Source organism: Narcine bancroftii, chromosome 5, assembly GCF_036971445.1.
Source record: "Narcine bancroftii isolate sNarBan1 chromosome 5, sNarBan1.hap1, whole genome shotgun sequence".
In the NCBI taxonomy this organism is placed as follows: Eukaryota; Metazoa; Chordata; class Chondrichthyes; order Torpediniformes; family Narcinidae; genus Narcine; species Narcine bancroftii.
In genome coordinates, this window is record NC_091473.1 from 179,519,214 (window position 1) to 179,546,247 (window position 27,034).

Consider the following 27,034-nt stretch of genomic DNA (forward strand, 5'->3'; position numbering starts at 1 on the left):
TGAGGTATCAGGACACTGTCAGCAAGAGTAAGAATTCTTGTCTGAGGAAGTACAAGAGTCACAGAAAATATTGAAATGGAAAATGCTGATAAGCTTTAAATTTTAACTTGATCAAGGAAAAAACATTTTGTAAAGGTTGCCAGAACACAAGTTAGCTGATTTTAAAAATATTTTATTTAAATTTTCGTACATAGATTAATATCCAAATATAGAAAGTGACAGTCACATATTCAAATCAATTATACATGCTACACATTATACCCCAAAAGCCCCACCAACCCCCTCCCCCCGAATAATAATCCCCAATAAATTAAAAGAAAGGAAGAAAAAAGATAGAAAAAAAGAGTACAGAAAAGTTGAAAAAAAGAAAAAAACAAACCTGGTTACCAAAATATCACCACCATTCACACAACTTTGCCTTCTCAATATTATCATTTATTTATCCCAAGGAGTTAGCAAGGTTTCATGAGGTTCATGGAAAGCTCTTTATCAATTAATACCTACTGAATGTAAGTATGGGCACCAAATTTTCAAAAATATATCATATGTCATGACTGAAAAATTCACACACTCAAAAGCACCCCAATGGAGATAAAATTTAATTAAATGTTGTTCCTTTGATTAAATGCCGTTGAAGATGGCAAAATAAAATTCACTAACTCAAAGAATCATAGAAGGGAAGTAGGCCATTCAACCTATTGAGTCTATACCAGTTTTTCAATAAGTTAATCACCTCATCCTCACCCCAATGCCTCTCTTTGGTGCTCCAAATTCTATCCTTTCATTACATACCCAGCTCCCTTCTGAATGTTATATCTGAATTTGTCTGCACAGGTATCCCCGAGATGCATCCAGGACCCCAACCACTTACTTGTGCTCCTTTTACCAATCTCCTTCATTCTTTTGATTCTTGACTCGCTTTGCTGGAAGCAGTCTCTCTCCTTCCACTTTTAATTTTTTTTAAATTTAGACATTCTGGCCCACGAGCCTGTGCCGCCCAATTAAAGCCACCCCCTAACATTTGAATACTGTTGATAAACCATATCAGAAGTCTCTATCAGATCCCCACATACAACCTCCTCTGTTCCAAATAGAACAATCCCAGCTATTCCAGGCCATCTACATATTTAATTTAGGGAGAGAGCACGGTAACAGACCCTTCTGACCCATGCCACCCAAATACACACACATGACCAATTAACTCTTGTAGTGATGTAATGTATTATGCTGACTGTTTGCTATTGGTTATGACTGTAGATTGGCTCCACCCTACTGGTACTTATCCCACTGGTCAGTAGAGGTGGTTTCTTCTGTTAATAAAAGCCTATAGAATGATATGTCTGGTCCTTGCTTATGGCATATCAATTTTATTAACAGAAGAAAATCATGGATACTTCCCTGAAACCTGGAATACTCGAGATAGATCAGGATGCCAGCCGAGCCGGAGAAAAGTTCCACCACTGGCTCCAGTGTTTTGAAGCGAATATGTGAAAGAACAATGTCGTGCAAGACACCGAGAAAATGGACCATCTCATGGCTCTCCTTGGAGATGTCCCCTTCTCCATGGTCAGAGAGGTAGCTGGCTATCAGAATGCAGTGAATCTCCTTAGAGCCTATTACACACATGTCAAACTCTGGCCCGCGGGCCAAATATTTGGCCCGCAAGATCATTTCAAATATGTAATAGAGGTGGCTTGCTGGCCGCCGCGCCAGTATAGCGCATGCACAGTAATACAACAAATCCCAGAATGCATTGGAGTCAGCCTGCTAATTGCCCCCACCTTCTCTGTTTACGTTGCAGGGTCTCACCGTGGACTCTGGTTTTGTGGCCTGGCCGGTGTCAGGGGAAGCCAAGGCTGCTTCCCAGCACCCGGAACCGCCTGACCTCGCCAGGACCGTTGCCCACTCCCCCTCCCTGCCGCAGGCCGATCCGCAACTCATGGTGACGGGGCCGCTGATCCGCCGAGATGCCGCCCTGCAGCGAGAGCCGATGCCCCCGCACTGTCGTTGTCCAACCCGATCGCCCGCAAACCCCGCCCTCCCGCATACAGGCCTGAGTAAGGATTATGAACTTTAATCTCAGGATAAAATGATCTTCCAATAGTTTCATGTCACAGTGATAAATATATTCCTGGTTAAAAATGGTCCTGCACCTGGATACAAGCTCATTAGGCATAAAACTTGAAAAGTGTGTAAATCAAAGGATATCTGTACCAATGGAAAAAGGGCATGGCAAATAACCAACAATCAGTCACCCATTTGATTGTTTCAGGAATCATGTTATTCTCCCACATTCTCAATAGCCCTCAGATTTTACTATTCGACAGCACACTAGCAACATTTGACAAATCCTCTATAGAGAAATATTATTTATTGAATATTTTATTTCTCATTTGTTAATGCTTCTGGAAAGAGTTTATCCAAAACTATTATTAAACATTTATTTTAATAAGAAAGAGTTTAACATTACATATGTTGAAAGAAGAGAAAACATGCAGATGTTGTTGAAAATTTTCAATAAATATTTAGTTCGGCCCTCGACTTAGTACAAGTTTTTAATTTTGGCCCTCCGTGAATTTGAGTTTGGCACCCCTGGTCTATTATGATAGGCCTCAGAACACCCTGCTCGCAAGACACCAGCTTCACATTCTGAAGCAACAAGCAGGTCAGAGCGTAGATGTTTTCACACTCACCCTGAAGGGGCTATCCGGGGACTGTGCCTGCGCTGCCGTCATGGCTGAAGCCCACCGTGAGTCCCTGATGTTAGACGCATTCATAAACGGTCTGGAATCCAGATACATTAGACAGCGTCTACTGCAGACTCCGGGCTTGACGTTTAATACAAAGATGCTTCTAACTGCGCTACAAGGGGTGAAAGCATTCGAGCAAGGGAGAAGTGCAGAAATGGCACCCCTCAGACCAACCCGTAGTGGAGATTCTCTACTGAGCACTACGAAACCGCAACGCAAAAGCTGGTCCCCAAAGTGCTACTTCAGTGGCTTGGTGCTACATGCCCACAACCGGTGCCCCGCACGGCAAGATACTGCGCCAACTGCAGGAAGAAAGGCCATTGGGCCAGAGCTTGCCGAGCTAGAGAGTCGACTTCTGGCACTCGTGGCAAGCAGAGGAGTAAGAAGAAGAAGGTGAAGCCCTCAAGCGCTGATACTAAGCAAGGTCGTTGTCATAATGCCACGATGCTGAGCTGGAGAGTCAATGATTCATCTTGCCCGACTTCGACTTCTTCTGAATCATCCAGCGGATCGAGCCCTACATGCCACTGCCACAAGGAGATCCAAACCTGGTTTCCATGAAGGTAAATCAAGATAAATCCTACGATCTGCAGCCATCCACGATGAAAGTGGAGGTAAATGGGCAGCCTATTAACTGTTGATTTGATTTGGGCAGTACAGACAGTTACATTCACCCTTTGACTGCTAGGGCACATGATATCGAAGGCTTGCTCGGGACGAGAACAAGATACAACAAGTTATTGCAAAATTAATTTAAAAATACATGACAATCAATATACTGACTTCAAGATTTCTGTACTCCCTGGCCTATGCGTTCCAATGCTTCTGGGTCTAGACTTCCAATGCCAAAAGAAAAGTATCATATTGGCATTTAATGGCCCTTTGCCATCCTTCACCAACTCGCCAAAGAAGTTTTGCAGTTCATCTCTTCACTAATTTGACCTCAGATTGTAAGCCTGTAGCTACAAAAAGTAGGCTCTACAGTAAAGAAGACAGACTCTTTATAAAAGACAAGGTTAAGAACCTGTTAAAGGAAAACGTCATCGAGCCCAGCACAAGTCCTTGGCGCGCTCAAGTAGTAGTGGTCAGAAATGGCGTGAAACCTAGAATGGTCGTGGATTATGGCCAAACTGTAAACGGGTACAACTCAACAAGACGCTTACCCCCTGCCTCGCATTTCAGACATGGTTACTCAAATTGCCCAATACGAGATAGACTCTACTATTGATCTGAAATCAGCTTACCACCAAGTTCCCATCCATAAGGGTGAAAAGCAATTTACTGCTTTTGAGGCAGATGGCAAACTCTTCCAGTTTAAGAGAATTCCTCTTGGCGTCACTTACGGGGTATCCATTTTCCGAAGAGAGATAGATAGGATAGTGGATATCTATAAGTTTCAGGCCACTTTTCCTTATCTGGACAATGTTACTGTCTGTGGCAGAGGCATCAATGATCATGATCGGAATTTGGAACGGTCCCTCCAAGTAGCCAAAACCTTGCGTTTAACCCTGAATAATGACAAATGTGTGTACCGCACGAAGAGCCTGCCAATATTAGGCTACATAGTAAGTAAAAGAGAAATCAGTCCAGACCCTGAGAGAATGCGACCATTCATGGAGCTGCCCCTCGAACAACGCAAAAGGCCCTCAAACGTAGTTTAGGGTTTTTCTCCTATTACGCTCAGTGGGTGCCACACTACACTGACAAAGCACGACCTCTTTTTAAAACCGTCAATTTTCCTTTGAGTAATGAGGCCCTCCAACCCTTTGAAAACATTAAACAGGATATAGCCAGGGCCTCCATGTCTGCAATTGTTGAGGATTCACCTTTCCAAGTGGAATCGGATGCATCTGATTTTGCTCTAGCTGCCACACTAAATCAAGCGGGCAAACCTGTAGCCTTCTTTTCTCGCACATTACGTGGGCCAGAATTAAAACACTCATCCATTGAAAAGGAAGCACGTACTATTATAGAAGCTATCCGCTACTAGAGACACTTCTTAGCTGGCAGGAAGTTCACCTTGTTAACTGATCAGAAATCTGTTGCTTTCATGTTCAACACTAGATTGAAGAGCAAGATTAAAAATGATAAGATTATGGGATGGCGCATCGAACTTTCTACCTATGACTATGACATTCTCTATCGTCCAGGAAAATTCAATGATCCTCCCGATGCTCTCTCTCGCAAATCTTGTGCGAGTTTGCAGCTAGACCGACTAAAAGTTCTTCATGAACAGCTGTGCCACCCAGGGGTCACCAGATTTTATCACTATGTGAAATCTCTCAATTTGCCCTATACGTTAGAGGATGTGAGAACCCTAATTGGACAATGCCCTGTCTGTGCTGAATGCAAACCACATTATTACAAACCCTCACCTTTCTCATTGATCAAAGCTTCTAGACCCTTTGAACGCCTCAGTGTAGATTTTAAAGGGCCACTGCCTTCAAATAATAGAAACATTTACTTTCTTAGTGTTATTTTATTTTATTTTATTTTTTTTTTATTATTTCTTTCTTAGTGTTATTGATGAATTCTCTCGTTTCCCTTTTACCGATGTTTCAGCTGGTTCTGTAATTAAATGTCTCCATTCCATTTTTAGTATTTTTGATTATCCGAAACCTCGAATCTGAGGTTCAGCTTTTATGAGCTCGGAGATTTGGTAATATCTTCTTGACAGAAGCATTGCCACAAGTCACACTACCAGCTACAACCATTGGGGCAAGTTGAATGGGGGAATGGTACAATCTGGAAAGCTGCTACCATGGCATTCAAATCTAAGGGTCTCCCCACCAGCCGCTGGCAAGCAGTGTTACCTGAAGCTTTGAACTCTATCTGTACCTTACTTTGCACATCAACTAATGAAACGCCTCATCAGCGTTTGTTTTCTTTTCCCAGAAAGTCGAAGACTGGGTCGACCTTGCCGGCCTGGCTTTCTAGACCTGGAGAAGTTTTACTGAGAAAGCATGTTAGACAGAGCAAGGTGGATCCATTAGTCAAGCATGTACAACTGCTTCATGCTAACCCGCAATATGCTCAAATTGCTTTTCCTAATGGGAGACAAGGCATTGTTTCCCTTAGGGATTTTGCTTCGCCAGGGCTGCTTGCAGCTTCTAACCCTTTTCCCACTACCACTAATCTTCCTTTGCCCTCCCCAGAACAGCATGTCTCTGTCCCTGAAATTCAGTCTGTAGCACACAGAGACTTACCCCAAACAACACCTGCTGCCAATCACTTCTTCATCTGCAGAAAAAACAACATCTCCTGTTAGCCTACAGGAGTCCTCTCCAGTTGTTTTGCGTCAGTCTCAAAGAGTCTCAAGGCCACCCCAACGGCTTACTTACGATAAATTTTAATTGCTGCATTTCTCACAGATTTTTTTTCAAACCTGCTACTGATTTTCTCTCTTCTTCTGAGGTGTTTTTTAACCCTTTTGATTCCCTGTTTTTTTTTGTAATATTACTTAAAATTGGTTAATTTTAAGAGGGGGGGGGTAAATGTAGTGATGTTACGTATTATGCAGACTGCTTGCTATTGGTTATGACTGTAGATTGGCTCCACCCCACTAGTCTAACAGATGGTGCAACTTATCCCACTGGTCAGTAGAGGTGGTTTCTTCTGTTAATAAAAGCCTATAGAAGTCTGATCTAAGTCTGGTCCTTGCTTATGGACCAGAGTTAGCAACTCTAACTCGGTATGCCTGGAATGTGGGAAGAAACTGGATCACCTGGAGGAAACCCACGTGGTCACAGGGAAAACGTACCAACTCCTTCCAGCAGTGGGAGATTTGAGCCTGGGTTGCTTCTGCTGTAATATAATTGTGCTAACCAGTACACAAACCATACCCATCTTTGGAAATGTCCCAGGAAGTCTCTTCTGCTCCTTCTCTCAACACTTATGTCTTTCCTTGGGTGCAGCACCCAGAACTGGACACAAATTTCCAGTTGCAATACACAAAAGCGTATATGCCCGATTCTGGATATTTGATGATACTCCATGACCTGCTGAGTTTTTCTAGCACTTTTGTGTATTTTGCACTCAACACTAGAATCTGCAGATTTTGTTCAACAAGATTTCAGTTGTGGTAACTTTAAAATGGTTCACCTTTGACTTCCTTGTTTTTGTAGTGTATTGTGGCAAGGATCTTATGCTTCTTTAAATACATTCTCAACCTGCCATATTACTTTCAACAGACCATGCACATAACCCCAAATTGTCCTGGTTTGCTATCTTTTTAGAAATTGTTCTTTTTAGACTATTGAATTAAACTACTTATCATTTTTACGTGTACTGAGGTACAGTAAAAAAAAACTTTATTTTGTGTTCTCTGGGCAAATCATCCTGTACTCAAGGATCATTCAAGAGTCCGATAAAAGCAGAAGAGCTGTCTCATTATTACTGCTTCCTCACATTCTTCTACCCAAAACCTAACAAGTTTCTCAGTATTAAATTTCATTTTCTATTTGTCGAGCTTTCAATTGTGGGAGAGGAGGAGAGTTAAGTTTTAGAAGCATATTAGACACCTGCACCACCCTCTGATGTTCATCTAATGTTTCATTCATGAAATGATTTGAGGGTGTAGAATCACTATGAGTATGAGCTGCAGCTCATTATTTGGGAGTGACGTACTTTTTCCTCCATGGGTTTACAGTGGAAATGTGAGGCTACAGATACCTGGTCAACCAAAGTGTGAATGGTGATTTGAGAGCATCATGGAACACTGGCAGAGGTAGGTAAAGGAGCTGAGGTGAAAATCAAAGTGAATGGCCAAATCCTAATCTGTGTTTACGCACGGTCACCTGCTTTATCAATACACGTTCTATTCTGTTCTTCCTCAAGGATCTCATCTTTTTTCCTGAAAGTAATGTCTCTTCATCAACACTGATATCTCATCTAAATGCAAGCATGGACAGCGAGTATACTGGACTATTCCATTTTTGGGTTGGGGAAATCAGCGTCCAACCCTACTATATTCTCTCCTAATAACAGAAAATTGTAGTTCCAAAAGGGATGACAAACAGATTAGAAACTACAGACGTCCATTCTTTAACTAAATTATTCCAGGATGCACATAAACGGTCTGAATATGGCTCTGAATGATACCCATCACTTCACAGAGATTAAAGAGTACACACAAACCTATCTGGTAAGCAGGTTCAAGATCTACACTGAGCAGTATCCTCACTAACTGAAGGTCTATGGTGAAGCTGCAACTAAATTCCCAGCAGAGATTATATGAGCTGGTAAATAATCACTGTGGACAAGAAATCCTCCAAATTTGAGCACCGTGTTAAAAGCAGAATGAAGACAACAAATTATTCAGGGGAAATGGAATATAAAAGATGTTTGTGAGTAGGGCATTGAATAATGGAAGTGGAAAAATAAAAGCAGCACATAATTGTGATGAATGCAATTAAATCAGTTAAAAATCCAATTATATGTTTATGTGATTCTCCTGACACAAAATAATTCCTACATCCCACCTAAAAAGATGTAGTATTGTATCTGAATAATTAATGCAAACTGTGGATTTAGATTGAAGTTGATCTGCAAAACTGTGCTGAGCAGTTCATACCGTGATCTATGGGATAGGCTTTCAAACCATCGAGCTCAAAGAGGCGACCTTTAATAGGAACGTAACTGACAAAATGAAAGGCTTCCATGGTGCGCACAGCGCTGATCCCATTCTGTTTCTCTGGAAGGTGTCGTGGCTCTGGCCTGGAGAAAAAAAGTAGAAAGTGCAGTCAGAGAACTTCATGCAATTCCTGAATTACTTATTTAGCACTTGAAGTATTTGAGTCAGTAGGAACATTCCCGACACCCCACTCATGCAGAAATTAACTGAGTGATAGAGAGTTGGGTATGATTCTACGCTCAAGCTCATACACCCAAGAACAATTCATATTTAAAAATGCTATGTTGTCAGATAATTCACTACACAAGTGAGATAGTAATGAAAAGGAGAGTGAGAACATGAGTGGAAAAGATCTGCCCTCTCTTTATCTTATGCACTTAGAAGCAACAAGAGGAGAAAAGCAATAGTTCTGGGTTAACAAATGGCAGATGGGGCCAACTTGGAAAGAATCAGGTAATTAAGAGAAAAAGATAGTGCTCCAACCAACTTAGAAACAAACTATTTTTATAGAGAGAGTGAAGAAGCAAAGAAATTACTCTTCAGTCCACTGAATCATGCTGACCATTTCATTAACCCCATTTCATTCTTTCCACATTTTCATGAACTCCAAGCTTCTACCACTCATCTATACACTAGGAACAATTCACAGTGCTCAATTAACTGTCATTCTGCAAATCTTTTGAAAGTGAGATGAAACCATAGCAGCAAGAAAAACCGCATACATTGCAGGAAAAATATGCAAAATCCAGAGAGCGCCTTGGAAGTTATGAGCGAACCATGTTTTCAAACCTGAAAGTTTCAAGCCTAGAGCCTCTCATGAGTTCCTTTCCTAAATGCCGATTACAATCACCTCTCTAACCATTACCCTCGAGGATTCAATGATTTTTGAAAGGACCTATTCTATACAATTCCAAGATTTTCCCAAGCTTGCAGAACAACGATAATGGGTGTTTTTTTTTAAAACTGAATGCGATAAGCACTTGTTGAAAACAGTATATTTATAATCATTAATTATGCAAATAATTGAAATTAAAAACATGCAAAGGCAGGTTGATAAATTAAATTAATCATAAAAATTGTTTTAAAATGTGTTTCTCATCTCATTTTTTTTTCATAAAATACAAGAAATATGTACATGGCAACATTATTTTAACTTGCACGTCATCTCCCTGGCTTCTAATAGACTGAACGAGTTGGGTCAATTCTGGACAAAAGATTCCCTGAAAATCCACCTGTTGGAACCACAGAAAACAGGACCTTTGGCCCTTCTAGTATATGCCAAACCATTATTCTGCCTAGTCCCACTGACCTGCACCCAGTCCACAGCCTCCATAACTTTCTCATCCATGAATCTGCCTAAATTCTTTGATGTTAAAATTGAGCCCGCATTCACCACTTCAGCTGGAAGCTCGTTCCACACTCCCACCACTCTCTGTAAAGAAGTTCTCCTCTAATGCGCCCCCTAAACGTTTTCCCTTTCACCCTTGACCTACGTCCTCTGGTTTGTATCGCCCCTTCCCTCAGTTGAAAAAGGCTACTTGCATGTACTCTGTCTATACCCCTTTGTATACCTCGATCAAATCTCCCCTCATTCTTCTACATTCCAGGGAATAGGGATTTCAGATTTATTGTTAGAGTACAGACATGACATCAAATACAACCCTGAGATTCCTTTTCCTGCGGGCTAGGCAGAATGAAAACTTATTGGCAATGCAAAAAAAAACTGTACTCAACGTACACATGTAAACAAATAAACAAATGTAAACAAACTTAATGTGCAATACAAAGAGAAAAAAAAATTCAAATAAGGTGCAAATAAGTCCTTAAATGAGTCCATGATTAAGCTTGTTGTCGAAGAGTCTGATATGGAAGGGTATCAGCTGTTCCTGAACCTGTGTGAGTCTTGTGGCAGAACAGAGTGTGTGCTGGGTGATGTGGATCCATGATGATTGCTGATGCTCTCCAACGGCAGCGTTCCTTGTTGATGTTCTCGACTGCAGGGAAGGTTATGCCTGTGATGTCCTGGACTGTGACCACTACCTTTTGCAGGGCTTTACACTTAGGGGCGTTGGTGTCCCCATCCCAGACCATGATGCAGCCACACATCTTTAGAAATTTGTTATGGTTCCCGATGTCATATGAAACCCTACCCCAACTCCTGAGGAACTAGAAGTGCTGACGTGCTTTCTATAACGTCCTAACTTGTTTAACCTTTCCCTCTAACTCAGTTCCTCAAGTCACAGCAACATCCTAGTGAATCTTCTCTGCCCTCTTTCTACCTTATTGAGATCTTTCCTGCAGCTAGATGGCCAAAACTGCACACAATGCTCCACATTTGGCCTCACCAACTTTACTATAACATCCCAACTCCTGGACTCAATACTTTGATTTAAGAAGGCCAATATAACAAAAGCTCTCTTTACAACCCAATCTAATTGTGACACCTCTTTCAGGAATTAGGTTTCTGTATTCCCAGATACCTCTGTTCTACCACACTCCTCAGTATCCTACCATTTACCGTGTATGTCCCTACCTTGGTTTGTCCTTCCAAAATTCAACACCTCACACAGTCTACATTAAATTCCATCTGCCATTTTTCAGCTGGTCCAGATCGCTCTGCAAGCTTTGAAAGCTTTTTTCGCTGTCAACAACACCTCATCTTAGTGTCATTGGCAAACTTGCTGATCCAGTTTACCACATTATCATCCAAATTATCGATATAGATGACAAACAACAATGGTCCCTGAGCTCACCACTAGTCACAGGCCTCCAGTCTGAAAAGCAATCATCCTCTACTACTCTCTGGCTACTCCCATACACCTAATGTCAAACCCAGTTTACTACCTCATCATGAATACTGAGCATCTGAACCTTCTTGACTAACTTCCCATGTGGAATCTTGTCAAAGGCCTTATTAACATCCATGCTGACAGTATCCAGAGTCTTTCCTTCATCAACTTTCCTGGTAACCTCCTCGAAAAGCTCTCAAATTGGTTAAACACAACCTACCACGCACAATGTCATGTTAATTATCTCTAATCAGTTCCTGGCTTTCCAAATAATTGTATATCCATTCTCTTAGAACACATTCCAATAATTTACCTACTACCAATGTCAGGCTCATCGGCCTATAATTTCCTAAGTTACTTTTGGAGCCTTTTTTTAAGCAATGGAACAATCCTTCAAGACCTCAACTGTGGCAATGGACACATTAAATATTTCTGCCAAAGCCCTGCAATTTCTACACTAGCCTTCCTCAAGGTCTGAGGGAAGAGCTATCTTTTTTTTCTTTCAATCTTTTTATTAACAGTTCATAATATACACTGCATAAGGAGAATAGAAATAACACAATTAAAATGTTACGTCCAAGTCGATAGTGTATCATATATAAATTCCAAAGAGTGAAAATGTGATATTAGAAATAATTCTCCTCACAAAGAAAACACAGAAAAAGAAATATTTATATTATACGTTAAAAAGCCCCCTCCCCCAAAAAATATATTTATATATATATATATATAAAAAATAAAATTTAAAAAAACTGAGCAGCCTATCCTGAGGATCTGGCAAATAGTTTTAAACATAGCTCCGGTCCACAGCTACAGATAACAAAATCAGCAAGAATTATATAATGCCTGAAAAGGAAGATGTCAATCATAGAATAAGCCCAGTTATATTCCAGTAAGGTAATTAATAAATGGTTTCCATTTTTCTTAAAATTTAGTTAATTCTAAAGTATGACCTGATTTTTTTTCTAGATTTAAGGAAGAGATAACATGAGAAAGCCATTGAAATAATGTAGGAGAATAAGTCTTTCCATTTGAGTAAAATGGCTCTTCCAGCTAATAGTGTAGAAAAAGCTATAACTTGATCTGTAGAAGTAGGTAAACAACCTACATCTGTAATTCCAAAAAAGAGCAGTTAAGGGGTTAGGTTGAAATTAAGTAACCAGTATCATTGATAAGAGTTTTTAAAATATCTTTCCAAAGTTTTTCTAACACGGAACATGACCAAAGCATATGAATCAATTAAGCCATATCAGTATTGTATCTATCACAAGTAGAGCTCATATTAGGAAAGATGTGAGATAGTTTATCGTTAGATATATAAGCTCTATAAACTATTTTAAATTGTATTAAAGAATGATGTGCATAAAGTGAAGAAATATTAACTAGTCTAGTCTTTCTGGCTTCTCCCGTCCAGCCATTGTTGAATCCATTTCACTACTTCACCATGAATACCTTCCCTGGAAGAGAGCCCAATGATCCAGAAACCTGAAGCCCTCCCTTCTGCACTACCTCTTCAGCCATGTGTTAAGCTACATCATCCTATTTCTGACATGGCATGGATAGCAATCCTGAGACACAACACTGGAGTTCCTATCCTTCAGCTCTCTATTTGCAGGACCTCATCACCTTTCCTACCCATGTAATTGATCCCTCCACGGCCCACCACATCTGGCTGCTCACACTTCCTCCTGAGAATGCATTGAACTCGACCTGAGCTATCTCAGATCCTGGCACCAGGGAGGCAACATACCATCCGGGATTCCTTATCTCTTCCATAGAACCTCTTATCTGTTTCCCTAACTATGGACCCCTATCAAGACCCCTATCACCTCTTCTCTTCCCTCCCCTTCTTAGTCACAGACTAGACTCTGTGCCAGAGACCTGACCACCTTGTGCTCCCCCCCCCCCGCCCATTTCCCCCAACAGTATTCAAAATGGTATACTTGTTATTGAGGGAGCACACACAGGAGTGCCCTGCACTGACTGCCTGCTCCCTTTCTATCACCTACCTTCCTCCTTGGTATGATAGAGTTTCTGTAACTCCTGATTATCACCACTTCAGCCTCCCTAATGATCTGGAGTTCATCCAACTCCAGCTCCAATTCCCTAACTTTGTTTGTAAGGAGCTGCAGATGGATGTACTTCTCACAGATGAAATAATCAAGGATAATGTTGGCTTCCCTGACTATCCATATTTTGCAAGATGAGTATGTCGCTGCCCTGGCTATCATTCTCACTATCTATAAAATTGAATAAAAGTTAGAAAAACCTATCTGTACCTTGCCTGAACTCCTGCACTTTCTCCTCAGCCTCTGCTCAGTGAAGCCTTGCGATCCAGAGTCTCAAATTCCCACTCCTACACCGCCACTCACACACTGGTGGCTCCCATAATGGCTGCTCCAATGTGTGCCCGGTTTACTTTTATTTGCTCCTGAGTAGCTTTCTCATTCTGCACCTTGATTAGTCTGCTGCTAATGCGCTGAGATCTACAAAATGCTCCTCGTTTTAAACACTTCTCCCCGACCTGGGTGGAGCTGAGAGTTAGGTCACCTTCTCAGTTTCAATCACTGCATCTTTCAGATTTTCCCTTCAAAGTGTGCAGGAAAAGTGACTTAGAAAGTTAAGTGATAAAGCTCTTTTGTTTCTTTTTTTTACAAAACCAGTTCAGTTGACCATGAAATGGCTCATTACTTTTCATCATCGTAGCCCTTGTCTGTTCAGTGAATAAAAGGTTTGAAGTAATGCACAACATTAATTCAATATGGCATGATCAGCAGAGTGGTTAGCGCCTCGCCTTTACAGCTCCAGCAATCGGGACTGGGTTTCAAATCCTGCGCTGTCTGTAAGGAGTCCCCATGGCTGCGTGGGTTTTCCCCAGGAGCTCCTCCCACCATTGAAACGTACTGGGGGCTGTCGGTGTAAATTGGGCAACACAGACTTGTGGGCTGAAATGGCCTGTATGTCTAAATTTAAATTGGAAAAAAATTTAATTTGTGCACCACATTTTATTATAGGCAGAAACTCAATTTAAACAAGAAGAAATTTAAAAGTAGCTACAGTTACCTATTCAGGCCTCCTTGGGCTTTAAAAGGTCAGGCTCAGATACACATTAAATAGGGCTGAATATTTAACTATTCTTTGGACTGTTTATAAGTAATGCTGCGGACTAGTCAGAATCTTTCGGCAGTACGGGTGATATTCCACAAAAGACTGAAAAGCAAATTACACTTTTACCTGGCGTGGCTGTTGTGTGCCTTTGCTAGTTCTGGAGCATTACCGATTGCATAACCTTTACTCTGTGGGGACAAGATGAACATCTCTGATCATTGGTGGGTTAATGGTGCAGTGGTAATAAATGATTTGCTTAACAGTTCAATATGGCCTCATCACACTTTATTCAGGCTGTCACATGATGCAGGCCCTAAATTAAATACGTCAACTCATCAAATTATCTTCCCTCTATCTTGTGCTGAAGGATTAAATTCCTACCAATAAAAGACCCGTGAGTACTCACATAAGTGACTGTTCTGTGTACATAAGCCTGTACTGTGGTAGTTGGTAAACTTTGATAGTGGAGCTCATCCATTATGACTGATGCCACCTTTAGTTCACCTGTGTTTTCCAGCCCAAAGTGTTGGCTAGGCATTGAGAGCAGCTTGAATTTCTACTTTCGTTGATGCTAACTACTGCCACAACTACTGCAGAGCTTCAGGGTTATCTTGGCTGAGATCAATTCAACCAGGTATGGCAATGTTTGAAATTGGTTATTGTATAACCCAGTACCACAAATGACATCCTGGCTACTGTGATCTTGTGCACACTGAAAGAAAACCTTGTTTCTAATTACAATGAATACATTCCTCAAATTAATATTCATAGTTCTTGCAGTAACTGTGCCTGTGCACTTGGTGGAGAACCTCACATGGTCCTTTAACACACACTCCAGCACCTCTACTTCCTGCGAAGGCTGAGGAAAGATCATCTCCCACCCTCCATCCTCTCTACATTCTATGGAGGATGTATTGAGAGTATCTTATGTAACTGCATCACCCCCTGGTTTGGAAGCTGTATCTCCTCGGACTGTAAGACCCTAGAGAGGATAGTGAAATAAGCAGAAAAGATCATCGGGGGCTCTCTTCCTACCATGAAGGACATCTACAATACTCGATGCAGGCGAAAGGCAATAAACATGGTGAAGAGGTCCACACACCCCTAATCTAAATTGTTCTCCTTCTGCTGCAGCACTCAGGTCCTTACGTCTATATTGGGCAAGGGCTTCTTCCCCCAAGCCATCAGACTCCTGAACTCCCAGAACATTTGGGATTGTGTACGATGAAATGTTAATGTACAAGTCTTAATATTTTAAATGTGTTGAACTTCTATTCTAACCTATATTTATGTAAATACGCTCCATGGTCCTGGAGAAACACTATCTCGTCTTTAGCGTGTGAGAATGGTATGAATGATAAATAAAGGTGACTTGACAATAGAGTGCTTAGAACACATGCTTGTTGAAAATGAGCTAGAGCAAGTCCCTTGACTACTCCCTTAAGGGGAGGTAATCATTAATTAAATCAGAACCACACTTTTCTTTCAGACTGTATATGCATAATCTGCATATACTTATGCGAGTACATAGTGAGTGGAACCTCTCAGTTACGCTCAGGCCAATCTTTCTTACAACTTAGGAATGTGCAGTAGCCAATGCAGGGTGAGTGGAAACAGAGGATTATAAACATGCATCATACATGATACTGCACTAAGTCATAATGAATCTAAAATAATTCTTTCAAAAGCTCAATTGTATATTTTGACAATGTCGAATATCACAACTTAAGACATCAAAGAATATTCAATCTGCATGGGAAACTCTGAATGAAGCATACCTCTGGGCTAAAACCTCTGGTAAAATCCTTCATCCGGCTGAGAGTGGGTCCCAGTTCAACATTGTCGCAGTTTAGGAGGACACTGAGCAACGCATGTGTTGCACATGAGTTTGGGATCAGCTTTGAGACAAGATCAAAATGCAATTAAAATTATTGGATATTTGGCAAAAAATAAAGTTGCTCTGAGCCAGTAAGCACAAGTTTCTAAATGGCAAAAATATGATTGAGGAACCTTAGAGAACAAATATTCCAGACAATGTCACCAGAATCTTACATAATTGGAAAAAAACACAAGAACACATGAAAAAAGGTCGCCAAGCCCCTCAATCCCATCTCACTATCCAACATGTTCATGGCTGACCTATGCTGGACTTGGATCCTCTTCTGTCCCATTTCCCTACTAACCCTCAACTGACCGCAGAAATATTTATCTATCCTCCACCTTAAATATATTTAATGATCTGGTCTCCAACTTCTTTGTTGGCAGAGAATTCAAGCGATTCACTGCTCTGAGAGAAGACATTTCTATGCATCTCAATTTTAAATAACCAGCCCTTATTTTGTAGCTGTTGCCTTGCTCATGGCCCTCTCAATAGTGGAAAGATCTCAACATCTAATCTGTCAAGCCTCCTTACGATTTTACATATTTGAATAAGGTCACCTTTCATTCTTCTGATTGCCAAATACTCAAACTGTCCAGCCTCTCTTGATGGTACAGCCCTCTCATCCCAGGAATTAGACTGGGAAATCACCTTTGAACAGCCTCCCATATAACTTTAGGTAAGGGGATCAATGCACAGCATTCCAGATGTGGCTCACCAACACCCTGAACATCTGTAATAAAACCTCCTCACCTTTAAAATCCAATCCCTTTGCATTAAAATATGGTTTGCCTTCTTCACTATTTGTTGGACCAGCCTGCTAACTTTTTACGCACTGGATCACCTTGATCTTTCAGCCTTGGTTCACTGAGGCAATAATTCACCTTTTGATTTCTCTTACCAAAGTGTATGACCTCACACAGTATAATGGGATATAGATAGAACCACAATGGTCTCATCACAGGATGCCCCACCCACCTACTTTCATATTATTAAGTATCTTGGAAACCTGCAAATTTGTTTCATTTTCCACATCATTACATTAAAGAGTAAAAAAATTAGAGCCAAAAACCAATATCAGGGTATATCCCTCCCATCTGAAAAAGACCCACTTAATCCAACTCTACTTGACAGCTCGTGAAAAATCCATGTTAACACATTTAACCTAGGGTCCTAATCAATACATCGGCTTCATGTATGGCATCTAGTTAAATTATTTCTGAAAATATAAAAACACTACATCTACAGGCTTTCTATCAACTCTTACTTGTCAAACATGATATATCTTTCATAAAATCATGTTTTGATTAATATACAGCTTTCCAAAATTAGTTATTTCCTCTTTGATTATTGACTCTAGCATCTTGCCAACAACAGATGCTAAACTACTGGCCTACAGTTTCCCTCCTACTGCCTTCCTCCCTTTTTAAACAAAGGAATCACAATGAATGTTTCCCTGGAATTTATTTACCTTTTAAAAAATTTCAAACAATGGGTCCACTATTTCTGCACATTTGCATTTTATATTTAAATCTGCTTGTAATAAATTCCACAGGTCAGGGTTGGCCAATCTACGGCCTATTCCCCATTTTAAAGTGGCCCAAGGTGAATTTTAAACATAAAATAGAATATGGCCCTGTAGTACATACTGTATAACAATAAATTACACTGCATGAACATTGCACTCCTTTCTTTCAACACTAGATGTTGCTGCCATTTTGAACAATTTTTAGACCAACTGTTGGAATGTTCATCGATGAAAATATTTACCTCAGTTAAAAAAAACTTTACCTCAGTTCATTAAACAAAGCGAAACCGAAAAGACAAAAAATAACAAGGGACTGGTGAAAATTTCAGACACAGTGGGGAAAATGAATACTTTTTCATAGAAGTCAAGGAAGTGTTTAGTTTGATTTGCAAGAAATTTATTTACTTTACACACTGCATCACGATCATCAAGGGGGACACTGGGCCATGAACTGTATTCACTGAGAATTGTGGAGGAATGTTGCAGACGGCCTTGTCCCTTTCTTGATCTTTTCTCCTGTTCATATTTTGCATCCAGCTTTTTTTTTGCACTACTTTTTGAATGAGTTTTAGAGTTTTATTGTATTCATTTAAGTTAAATATCAGAGCAGCAGATACAGAAATGCCTACTGAATATGTGAGCACGTCAATACACTACTGTAATGTCAACAGTTAAATGGTTCAGTAGTGTCGTGTAGTTATTTTGATAGAAAATGAATTTTCAAATGCACAGGGATTTTTCTAGTCTAAAAATATGTTTTTCTTGCAGCGTAACTATTTGAAAACTGCCGGGCTTAATATTGTTTAGCCCATGACCCCTTATATTTTTCTGTATGTAGCCCGCAACCAAAAAACCTTTGGCCACCCTTACCTTCCTAATGAACCTGCAAGTTATAGTGACTTGTGGATTCAAATAACCAGATAGTTCTGAGCACCTTTGATCTTTCACTTTTTCAAAATTAGCCTGCCTTTCTTTTTTCTCTACTGAAGTGAGTCAACTCACGTTTGTCATTGACAGTCTAGCTACATCTCTCTGGGGGGGAATAGAAGCACGCAACTTCTACATTGATAACACTTACGCAAATAATGAAGATGTGTTGGACTTTAGATTTAAGAGAATTGGCTCAATATTTCCAAAGGAAAAATTACCAGTGCTGTTGGCAAGTAATTGGATGGCTCCTTCAAGTGCTTACCTGGTGAGCAAAGAACATGTCATTAACAATTTCTTCATCGAACACTGATGTCTCATCCACGAGTGGTGTTACCTTGCGCCGTGACCTCCGCTCTTCAATCCATTTAAACAAGAAGATGAAACCATATACTGGGCTGGAAACAAGAGAGAAGGACCAGTGTGAGTTAACATATTCACCAACGCATAGCTACCTCGACCATGTAAAAACAAATTTAAATGACCTTGTAACAGAAAAAGCATGTATAATTAGATAAAAAAATAGTCACTGGGCCAAGGAAGAGATTGGGAGGCATGTCAAAATAGGAAGAAAGGAGAGGCAAATGAAAGATTGCCAGAGCCTTCGTCACAATTTCAAGGTTAGCACAATGGTAACAAGGTCTGACTGACTGCGACCAGATAGCAGAATGAAGCCAAGTACCTCTGTCAATGGAGTCTGGAACTTGGCTGCAACTATTTATCAAGGATGAAGACATTGCCAAAATCTCAGGGATAATGGATCTGGATGATGGATAGGGTGAAAATTGATGAAGAAAAGGGACTCAAAAAGATGGTTCTACTTCAACAAGGAGGAGTCACGTGATGGAGTAGTGGCCGGACAGTGAACTCCAGCCCTCTCCAGAAAAGTCGGGAAAAACAAAGGAAAACACAAAGGCACAGAAATAAAAGTTACAGAAAAGTGAGTATAAAGGTGGAAAGAAGATGGCGACAAAAAAAGAAAAATCGAAAGCAACGGTAAGAAGAGAGGAAGAGAAGACAACGGAGGAAAAAGGTGAAGGCCTTAACTGTTCGAAGAGGCCCGCTGCGGAGAGAGAAACCCGCTCCCTCAGGTCGGTAAATAATGGACTACAAAAATGGCTCGCTGAGCCGAGTAAAAGTGCGCAACCGCGCATGAAAAAAAACACACCGACGGGAGGGGGGACCAGCTGGGGAGTTGATCTTCACAGCCGGCAACGACAGCTGCAGAACACCTGCAGCAAGAAGAGACCACAGAAGACAATAGAAACAAGAAAGAAGAGAAGGAAAGGGCAACAAAGAAACAACAGATGGCCAACCCAGAGGAAGAAGAAGAGGAAGAGGAAGAGTACAGTGAAATAGAAGAAGAAAAGAAAGGCAAGATAAAGGAGGTACTTTCTCTTATTAAAGGATACATGGAGTCATTTAAAGAATGGCAAACACAGGAATTTGATGATTTAAGAAAAAGAATAAACAACACAGAAGAGAAAATGAATAAAATAGATATGACCTTAACAGAAATGGGAAAGAAAATGGACAAGATGGAAGAGCGGGCAGTAGCAGCAGAAATGGAGGTAGAAGACTTAAAAAAGAAATTGGAGGAATCTAATAAAAAAATTAAAGAGACACAAGAACTACTAGCTCAAAAAATAGATACAATGGAAAATTATAACAGAAGAAATAACATAAAGATAGTGGGCCTTAAGGAAGATGAAGAAGGCAAGAATATGAGGGAGTTTATAAAAGAGTGGATCCCTAAGACCCTAGGATGTCCAGAACTACAGCAAGAAATGGAAATAGAAAGGGCACATAGAGTATTGGCCTCTAAACCACAACCACAACAAAAACCAAGATCTATTGTAGTAAAATTCCTAAGATATACTACAAGAGAAAAGGTACTGGAGAAGACAATGGAAAAAGTAAGAGAGGGCAACAAACCACTGGAGTATAAAGGGCAAAAAATCTTCATTTATCCAGATATAAGTTTTGAACTCCTAAAGAAGAGAAAAGAGTTCAATACAGCAAAGGCGATTTTATGGAAGAAAGGGTATAAATTTATACTAAAGCATCCAGCGGTATTGAAAATATTTATTCCAGGACAACAAAACAGACTATTCTCGGATCCAGAAGAAGCACGAAAATTTGCAGAACAATTACAAAAATAGACTGAGGGATGAAGACGGGTAATGAGAGTAAAAATGATCACGATTGATATGTATGTGGGTAAAGACAAAAATAGACTGAGGGATGAAGACGGGTAATGAGAGTAAAAATGATCACGATTGATATGTATGCGGGTAAAGAGGTATAAGAGTGAATAGAGACAATGTGCATACGTGAATGTATCTATACTTAGAGGAAAATATAGATAGTATAGACAAGAATTAATAAGGGAAGGTAATGGAATAGAGAGAATAAGGAGGGAATTAAAAGAGTGACCTTTGTGACATATGAAAAGTGAAATCTTTTCTGGGGGGGGGGCTGGGTGGGGGGAAATAGCGGTCACTGCCAAATCAGTTGACGCTTGCGAGTGGATTCGCAAATCCAAATGGAGAGGGGAGATGTGGTTGTCCGACAAGGGATAAAGGACAACTCAGGAGGGGAAGGGGAGATTGGGGATAAAGAAGATAGAAATAGGAGAATAAGGAAAATGTTGGATGTTGTAGGAATGTTGTCTTATAAAGAGTTGAAAATAAGAAAGCAGAAATGGAAAAGGAGGAAAGGTAATGATGGAAAAACGGAAAGAGAAGATAAACAAAATATAAAATGGCTACGCTGAACTATATGACTTTAAATATTAATGGAATACATAACCAAATTAAAAGGAAGAAACTACTAAATTTAAATGAATAAATGTATTCCATTAGAAAAAATAACATATAGGTTAAGAAATAATATTGAAATATTCGAACAAGTATGGGAGCCTTACATTAAATACAATAGCGAAAACCTACCGGGGACAAACATTACCTAAGTTGATGGAAGGAGAAGGAAAGAAAAGAATGGACTCAGTAGAATTTCGGGTGTATTTTTGTTGAATGACAACATTGTCTGACTGGCTTAATGTAACCTAGATTGTATACCTAAAATGGATGAGAGGGGGTGGTGGGGGGGTGGCTTGGGAGGAGGGAGGGGGGGGGGGAGAAAAAGTCACTGTATATGTGTGAAAAAGAAATAGTGTAAATCATGGCTAATGTGATTTATGGTGTGAAAAATAAAAAATTTAAAAAAAAACAAGTCACTCATGAGTTCTTGTTGGACAACATTCTAGAATGCTGAGAGGGGTTAGTGTGATAGTACAGATCTATCACCAATGTACATAGTGTATATAGTTACTGTATCTAGACTGTGCTTACAGCGATTGGTTGAGAGCTAAGCCACGCCTATTGTCTGGGCCTTAAAGGGTTGTGTCCTTAGCCAGGTCGGATCATTCCGGATGGTCGGCCACCTGTGAAGAGCTCCTGTCTTTTGCTAATAATAGCCTTGGTTTGGATTAACAAGTCTTTGGTTCTTTCGACGAGCTCTACAGTTAGAGTGGAGGATGCAATAGAACTTGTCATAATTTTCCACAATTCTCCCTAAATACAAGGGGGGGAGGGGCAAAGGACTGGGGAATGGCAATTGTAATGTACTTGTCTAGAAAGGGTGTGGGATATGCTAGGCAAATACAGGCCAACCAGTTTAACTCCAATATGGGGCAGCTTTCAGAATCGGGGGTTTGAGTCAATGAATGAGGAGCCAATGTGGATTTTCTACACACAAAACAAAAATAGTGATTTTTTTTGTGAGCTAAAAGAGAGGATTGATGAAAGTTGTGTAATAGATGGTGTCTACATGGATTTGCAGAATGTTTTTGACGATTTCCCTGTCAGAAGGCTGGTTAGCAAAACTGAGGCCAATGCAGTGAAAAGGTCTTTTGTGACAGACTGTTAATGAGATGCACATTCATCTTCAGGGCAAAGTTTCCAACTTTGTCGATTACATCAAGTAATGAGAGTTGTAACAGACCGTATAAAGACACAAACACTGCATTCAATTTAATTCAGCCAGTGTATCAAAGTGGTCAGTAACACAAATGCTTCAAGAATGGAGAGATGGGAAAATATGGACAAAAGGATGTGCAAGAACTAATGAATCCAGGTGTACAAGGCCACAAGATACTTAATTAATCAGTATTCAGAAATTAACTGCTCTTGAAATACAAAAAGGCAAGGAGGGGTTTGTGGAGATGTCTGGTAGAATTGTTATGAGCCCAGAGGACCCCAAAACTCAGCAAGCAAAAGAAATTCACCAAGACAAATGATTAAACAAAAATTGCTTTTAATTATCTTTAAATATGAAAACAGGATCAAACTTTAACTTAATCTAACTTAACCCCCTTCTAATTCTAAGCACACGTGTGCAATGTATGTGTAAGTTCAGAAAAGTTCTTTGGTTCACAGTCCAATCTCATTCTCATTCCTCCAAGTTTACTGGTTCCAGGCTATTCTTCTACTGTGCACAGAATTAACATTTATAAAGTTCACTAGGCTTTGGTGCTCGAAAGGTAAATGGTTACCACTCAGGAAGGTTCTTGTCAGTTTTCAGAGAGAGATTTGTTGCTCATTGGACACCCACAACTTCAGTGTCTTGCTGAAGAAACTTGCCCTATCAGGGTTTTCCAGATGATAACCTCTTTCAGGTTACCATAGAGTTCCTTTTTGCTTTCCTTATTTCAAGTAAAATATTATGTAGCCAGCCATCTCCTCTTGTATGGACCACAAGGGTTTAGTTCAGAAAAACTCACAACCCGACTTCAAATGGGTTTTTCCACAAGTTTGCCAGCTTGTCCTGTTCCAGTCCCAGCTGCTGCTACTAAACTGTAGAACTGAATTCTCTCTCTCTCTGAGGAAAACCACATCACCCTCTTAGAACAGCCAACTGCACTCACACAGACTGCGGCTCTGGACCTAATCTTCTGACTTTGTTCCTCTGTTGCTTTCCAAAAAAAATAATCCATTACTCCAAAGCATGTCCAATTAACCCCTACTTGTGAAGTGCTTATAATAGACATTCTTCAGAGTTTGTGCAAAGGTACTCGGAGCCTGAACTGTTTGGCTTGAGCAGAGCTCCAGCATTTTAAATGAGATCTGTTTTGAAATGTTTGTATGTGACCTACACTAAAAACACCTGCTATAATTTATCTCCTTTTAAAACATACAATATAAAATACAGCATAAACTGTCACAGAATCCTAAGCTGCTGTTCTGCATCCAGTTAGTTTGACATCAGTAGATGGGAAAATGTTAAAATCTATTATAAAGGAACCCTAATGAGACACCTAGAGTATAATGATAGAACTGAACAATCAGCATTGATATATAAAACAGGAAATATGTTTCATGAACCTGCTACAATTGTTTGAGCTTGAACCTAGAAGGCTGGGGAGGGGGGTGGGGAGAAAGAGTGAATGTGATGCATTTGAACTTACATTAATCATTAATCCCGTCATATCTATTTGGGTACCACAAGGATAGGCAGGAGCCATAGTACCAATTGGTACCCATTTCGGTAGAACAAATAGAAAATCCAAGTACATTGATTTGTTTATTGTCATGTGTCCAAGATACTGTGCTATTCAGGCAAGTCAACTCATACTTAAGTACAGCAAATTGTGCATTAAACTAAAATGCAGAATCTAGCATTAATGAGGAAAGTAGTTAAAAAACAGGATTGCAATGAGGTAGGGTTTTGTGTGAGATCAAGAACAATCTCCATGGTTTAGTCTTTTACCTAGGAAAGGTCACTTTGATAAAGTAGGAAAGAAACAGTCCTTGAATCTGGTGATACATCTTCAAACTTATGCATATCTGCCTGACAGGAGGAGTGAGGACACAGTATGGCTTCTGGGGGAAGAGTCCTTAAATATGTTGGCTCCTTTACCAAAACAGTGGGAAACGTAGACAGAAGTGTACATGGAAAGTGATTGAAAGGTATTGACATTGAGAGTTACCTGGGTGTTCTTATACACACATCATTAAAAACATGAAGGGCTTTATTGCAAGAGGAATTGAGTACAAGAGTAAAGATGTTTTACTGCATTTCATAGAGCCTTGGAGAGATCACACTTGCTCTGGCATCCTTGTCTAAGGAAGGAAGTATCTGTGATTGAAGAAGTCCACCAAGAGTTCACCATATTGTTTCCTGTGAGTGGGTTTGTCCTATAAGGAGAGATTAAGCAGACTGGATTTATACTCACGAGAAGTTAGATGAATGGGGTGCTCTCACTGAAAGATGCAAATATTATATGGAGCTTGATAAGGTCAATGAGCAAGCTGACTCAAACCAGGATCACAGCCTGAAAATATGGGATTGCTCTTTCATGACAGATGCAAAGAGAAATTCCATCATAAAGATATCAATAATTCTTTGGAATTCTCTACCCTAGAGGGCAATGAAGACTCAATCACAAAACATGTTCCAGACAGTGACCGATAGACTTTAGATTTTAAGAAATCATGGACTATGGGGCTGGGGATTGAAAATAACTTTGAAGTAAAAGATCAGCCATAATCTTCCTGAAAGGTGGAACAGATGTGAAGGGCTGAATGGTCTACTTCTATTTCAGAAGATAATAAGAATAAAGAGTACCAACTTTGTTAAGGCACTTCATCGTAAAGAACAGTCGATTCTCACTCATTGTCCAAATGCATGCAATGGAGTGGCAATTGGATAGTTCAAAACCAAAGTGAACAACTGAATGGACTGTAAAAACACAGAAATGCTGGAGAAATTCAGTGTCCATAGAAAATGCAGGCAGTATTTGAATAAATTTCCTTTATTCAGACACTGCCTGCTTTCTCCATACCTTGAAGAAGGGCTCAGGTCTGAACTGTCAGTAATATATCGTGACCTCCTATGGACGCTGGAGACCTTGCTGAGCTCCTCCAACATCTGTGTTTTTACTGAAATCACAGGGTCTGCAGACTTTCGTGTTTCACGCTGACTGAGTGAAGTACTCATACAAACCTTCAAAGACTCTACTATTTATTATCAATATTTATTTTTATATATGTTGCCGCTTTAGTTGCCCATTCAGAGCCAGCTCTTCAGCGCTTGACGTCCTGCTTTGCGGAAACTGCCAAAATGTTTGGCCTGGAAGTCAGCCTGAAGAAAACTGAGGTCCTCCATCAGCCAGCTCCCCACCATGACTACCAGCCCCCCCACATCTCCATCGGGCACACAAAACTCAAAACGGTCAACCAGTTTACCTATCTCGGCTGCACCATTTCATCAGATGCAAGGATCGACAATGAGATAGACAACAGACTCGCCAAGGCAAATAGCGCCTTTGGAAGACTACACAAAAGAGTCTGGAAAAACAACCAACTGAAAAACCTCACAAAGATAAGCGTATACAGAGCCGTTGTCATACCCACACTCCTGTTCGGCTCCGAATCATGGGTCCTCTACCGGCATCACCTACGGCTCCTAGAACGCTTCCACCAGCGTTGTCTCCGCTCCATCCTCAACATCCATTGGAGCGGTTTCATCCCTAACATCGAAGTACTCGAGATGGCAGAGGTCGACAGCATCGAGTCCACGCTGCTGAAGATCCAGCTGCGCTGGATGGGTTACGTCTCCAGAATGGAGGACCATCGCCTTCCCAAGATCGTGTTATATGGCGAGCTCTCCACTGGCCACCGTGACAGAGGTGCACCAAAGAAAAGGTACAAGGACTGCCTAAAGAAATCTCTTGGTGCCTGCCATATTGACCACCGCCAGTGGGCTGATATCGCCTCAAACCGTGCATCTTGGCGCCTCACAGTTTGGCGGGCAGCAACCTCCTTTGAAGAAGACCGCAGAGCCCACCTCACTGACAAAAGGCAAAGGAGGAAAAACCCAACACCCAACCCCAACCAACCAATTTTCCCCTGCAGCCGCTGCAACCATGTCTGCCTGTCCCGCATCGGACTTGTCAGCCACAAACGAGCCTGCAGCTGACGTGGACTTTTACCCCCTCCATAAATCTTCGTCCGCGAAGCCAAGCCAAAGAGAAGAAAAGAAAGATATGTATTATTTGTCTGTATCTGTGTTTGCATGTTTTTCCACTGAGGACGAGGGAACACGGTTTCGTCGAGTTGTACTTGTACAATCTGATAATAATAAATTTGAATTTATTTTTGAAAGCGACTGATCACATTACTTCAAGAGCAGAAAAAGTATCAAACTACCTTCAAGAAAACTTACCCTTGAACCTTACAATGTAGGTCATAAATCTCCTCCACTTGAACACCTTTAACACCTGAGGATAAAAGCATAGAGAAGCCAAATCTAATTAGCTTGGATTAAAAAGAGTTGAAAAATCAGACTCAGAAATTATTTTAAAAGATGCCAAAAAAAATCTCCAAATTTATGAACAGCTGACTTCCTGTATTTTAATGA

The 27,034-nt window shown here is 40.5% G+C and overlaps 1 protein-coding gene across 2 annotated transcripts in view; it reads right to left on the reverse strand.

The window, feature by feature from the left end:
* bap1 (BRCA1 associated deubiquitinase 1) overlaps positions 1 to 27,034 on the reverse strand; it is a 77,083-nt gene that overhangs the window by 33,929 nt on the left and 16,120 nt on the right. The window contains exons 3-7 of one of the 2 annotated variants that reach the window (XM_069939911.1): positions 26,840 to 26,894; positions 18,879 to 19,011; positions 16,058 to 16,177; positions 14,406 to 14,467; positions 8,323 to 8,465 (exon numbers count right to left, since the gene is read on the reverse strand). In XM_069939911.1, coding sequence (XP_069796012.1) covers positions 8,323 to 8,465; positions 14,406 to 14,467; positions 16,058 to 16,177; positions 18,879 to 19,011; positions 26,840 to 26,894 — 513 coding nt within the window. Of the gene's footprint in view, positions 1 to 8,322; positions 8,466 to 14,405; positions 14,468 to 16,057; positions 16,178 to 18,878; positions 19,012 to 21,966; positions 22,105 to 26,839; positions 26,895 to 27,034 lie in introns of those variants that run through there. The other variant, XM_069939912.1, reaches the window with a different exon arrangement.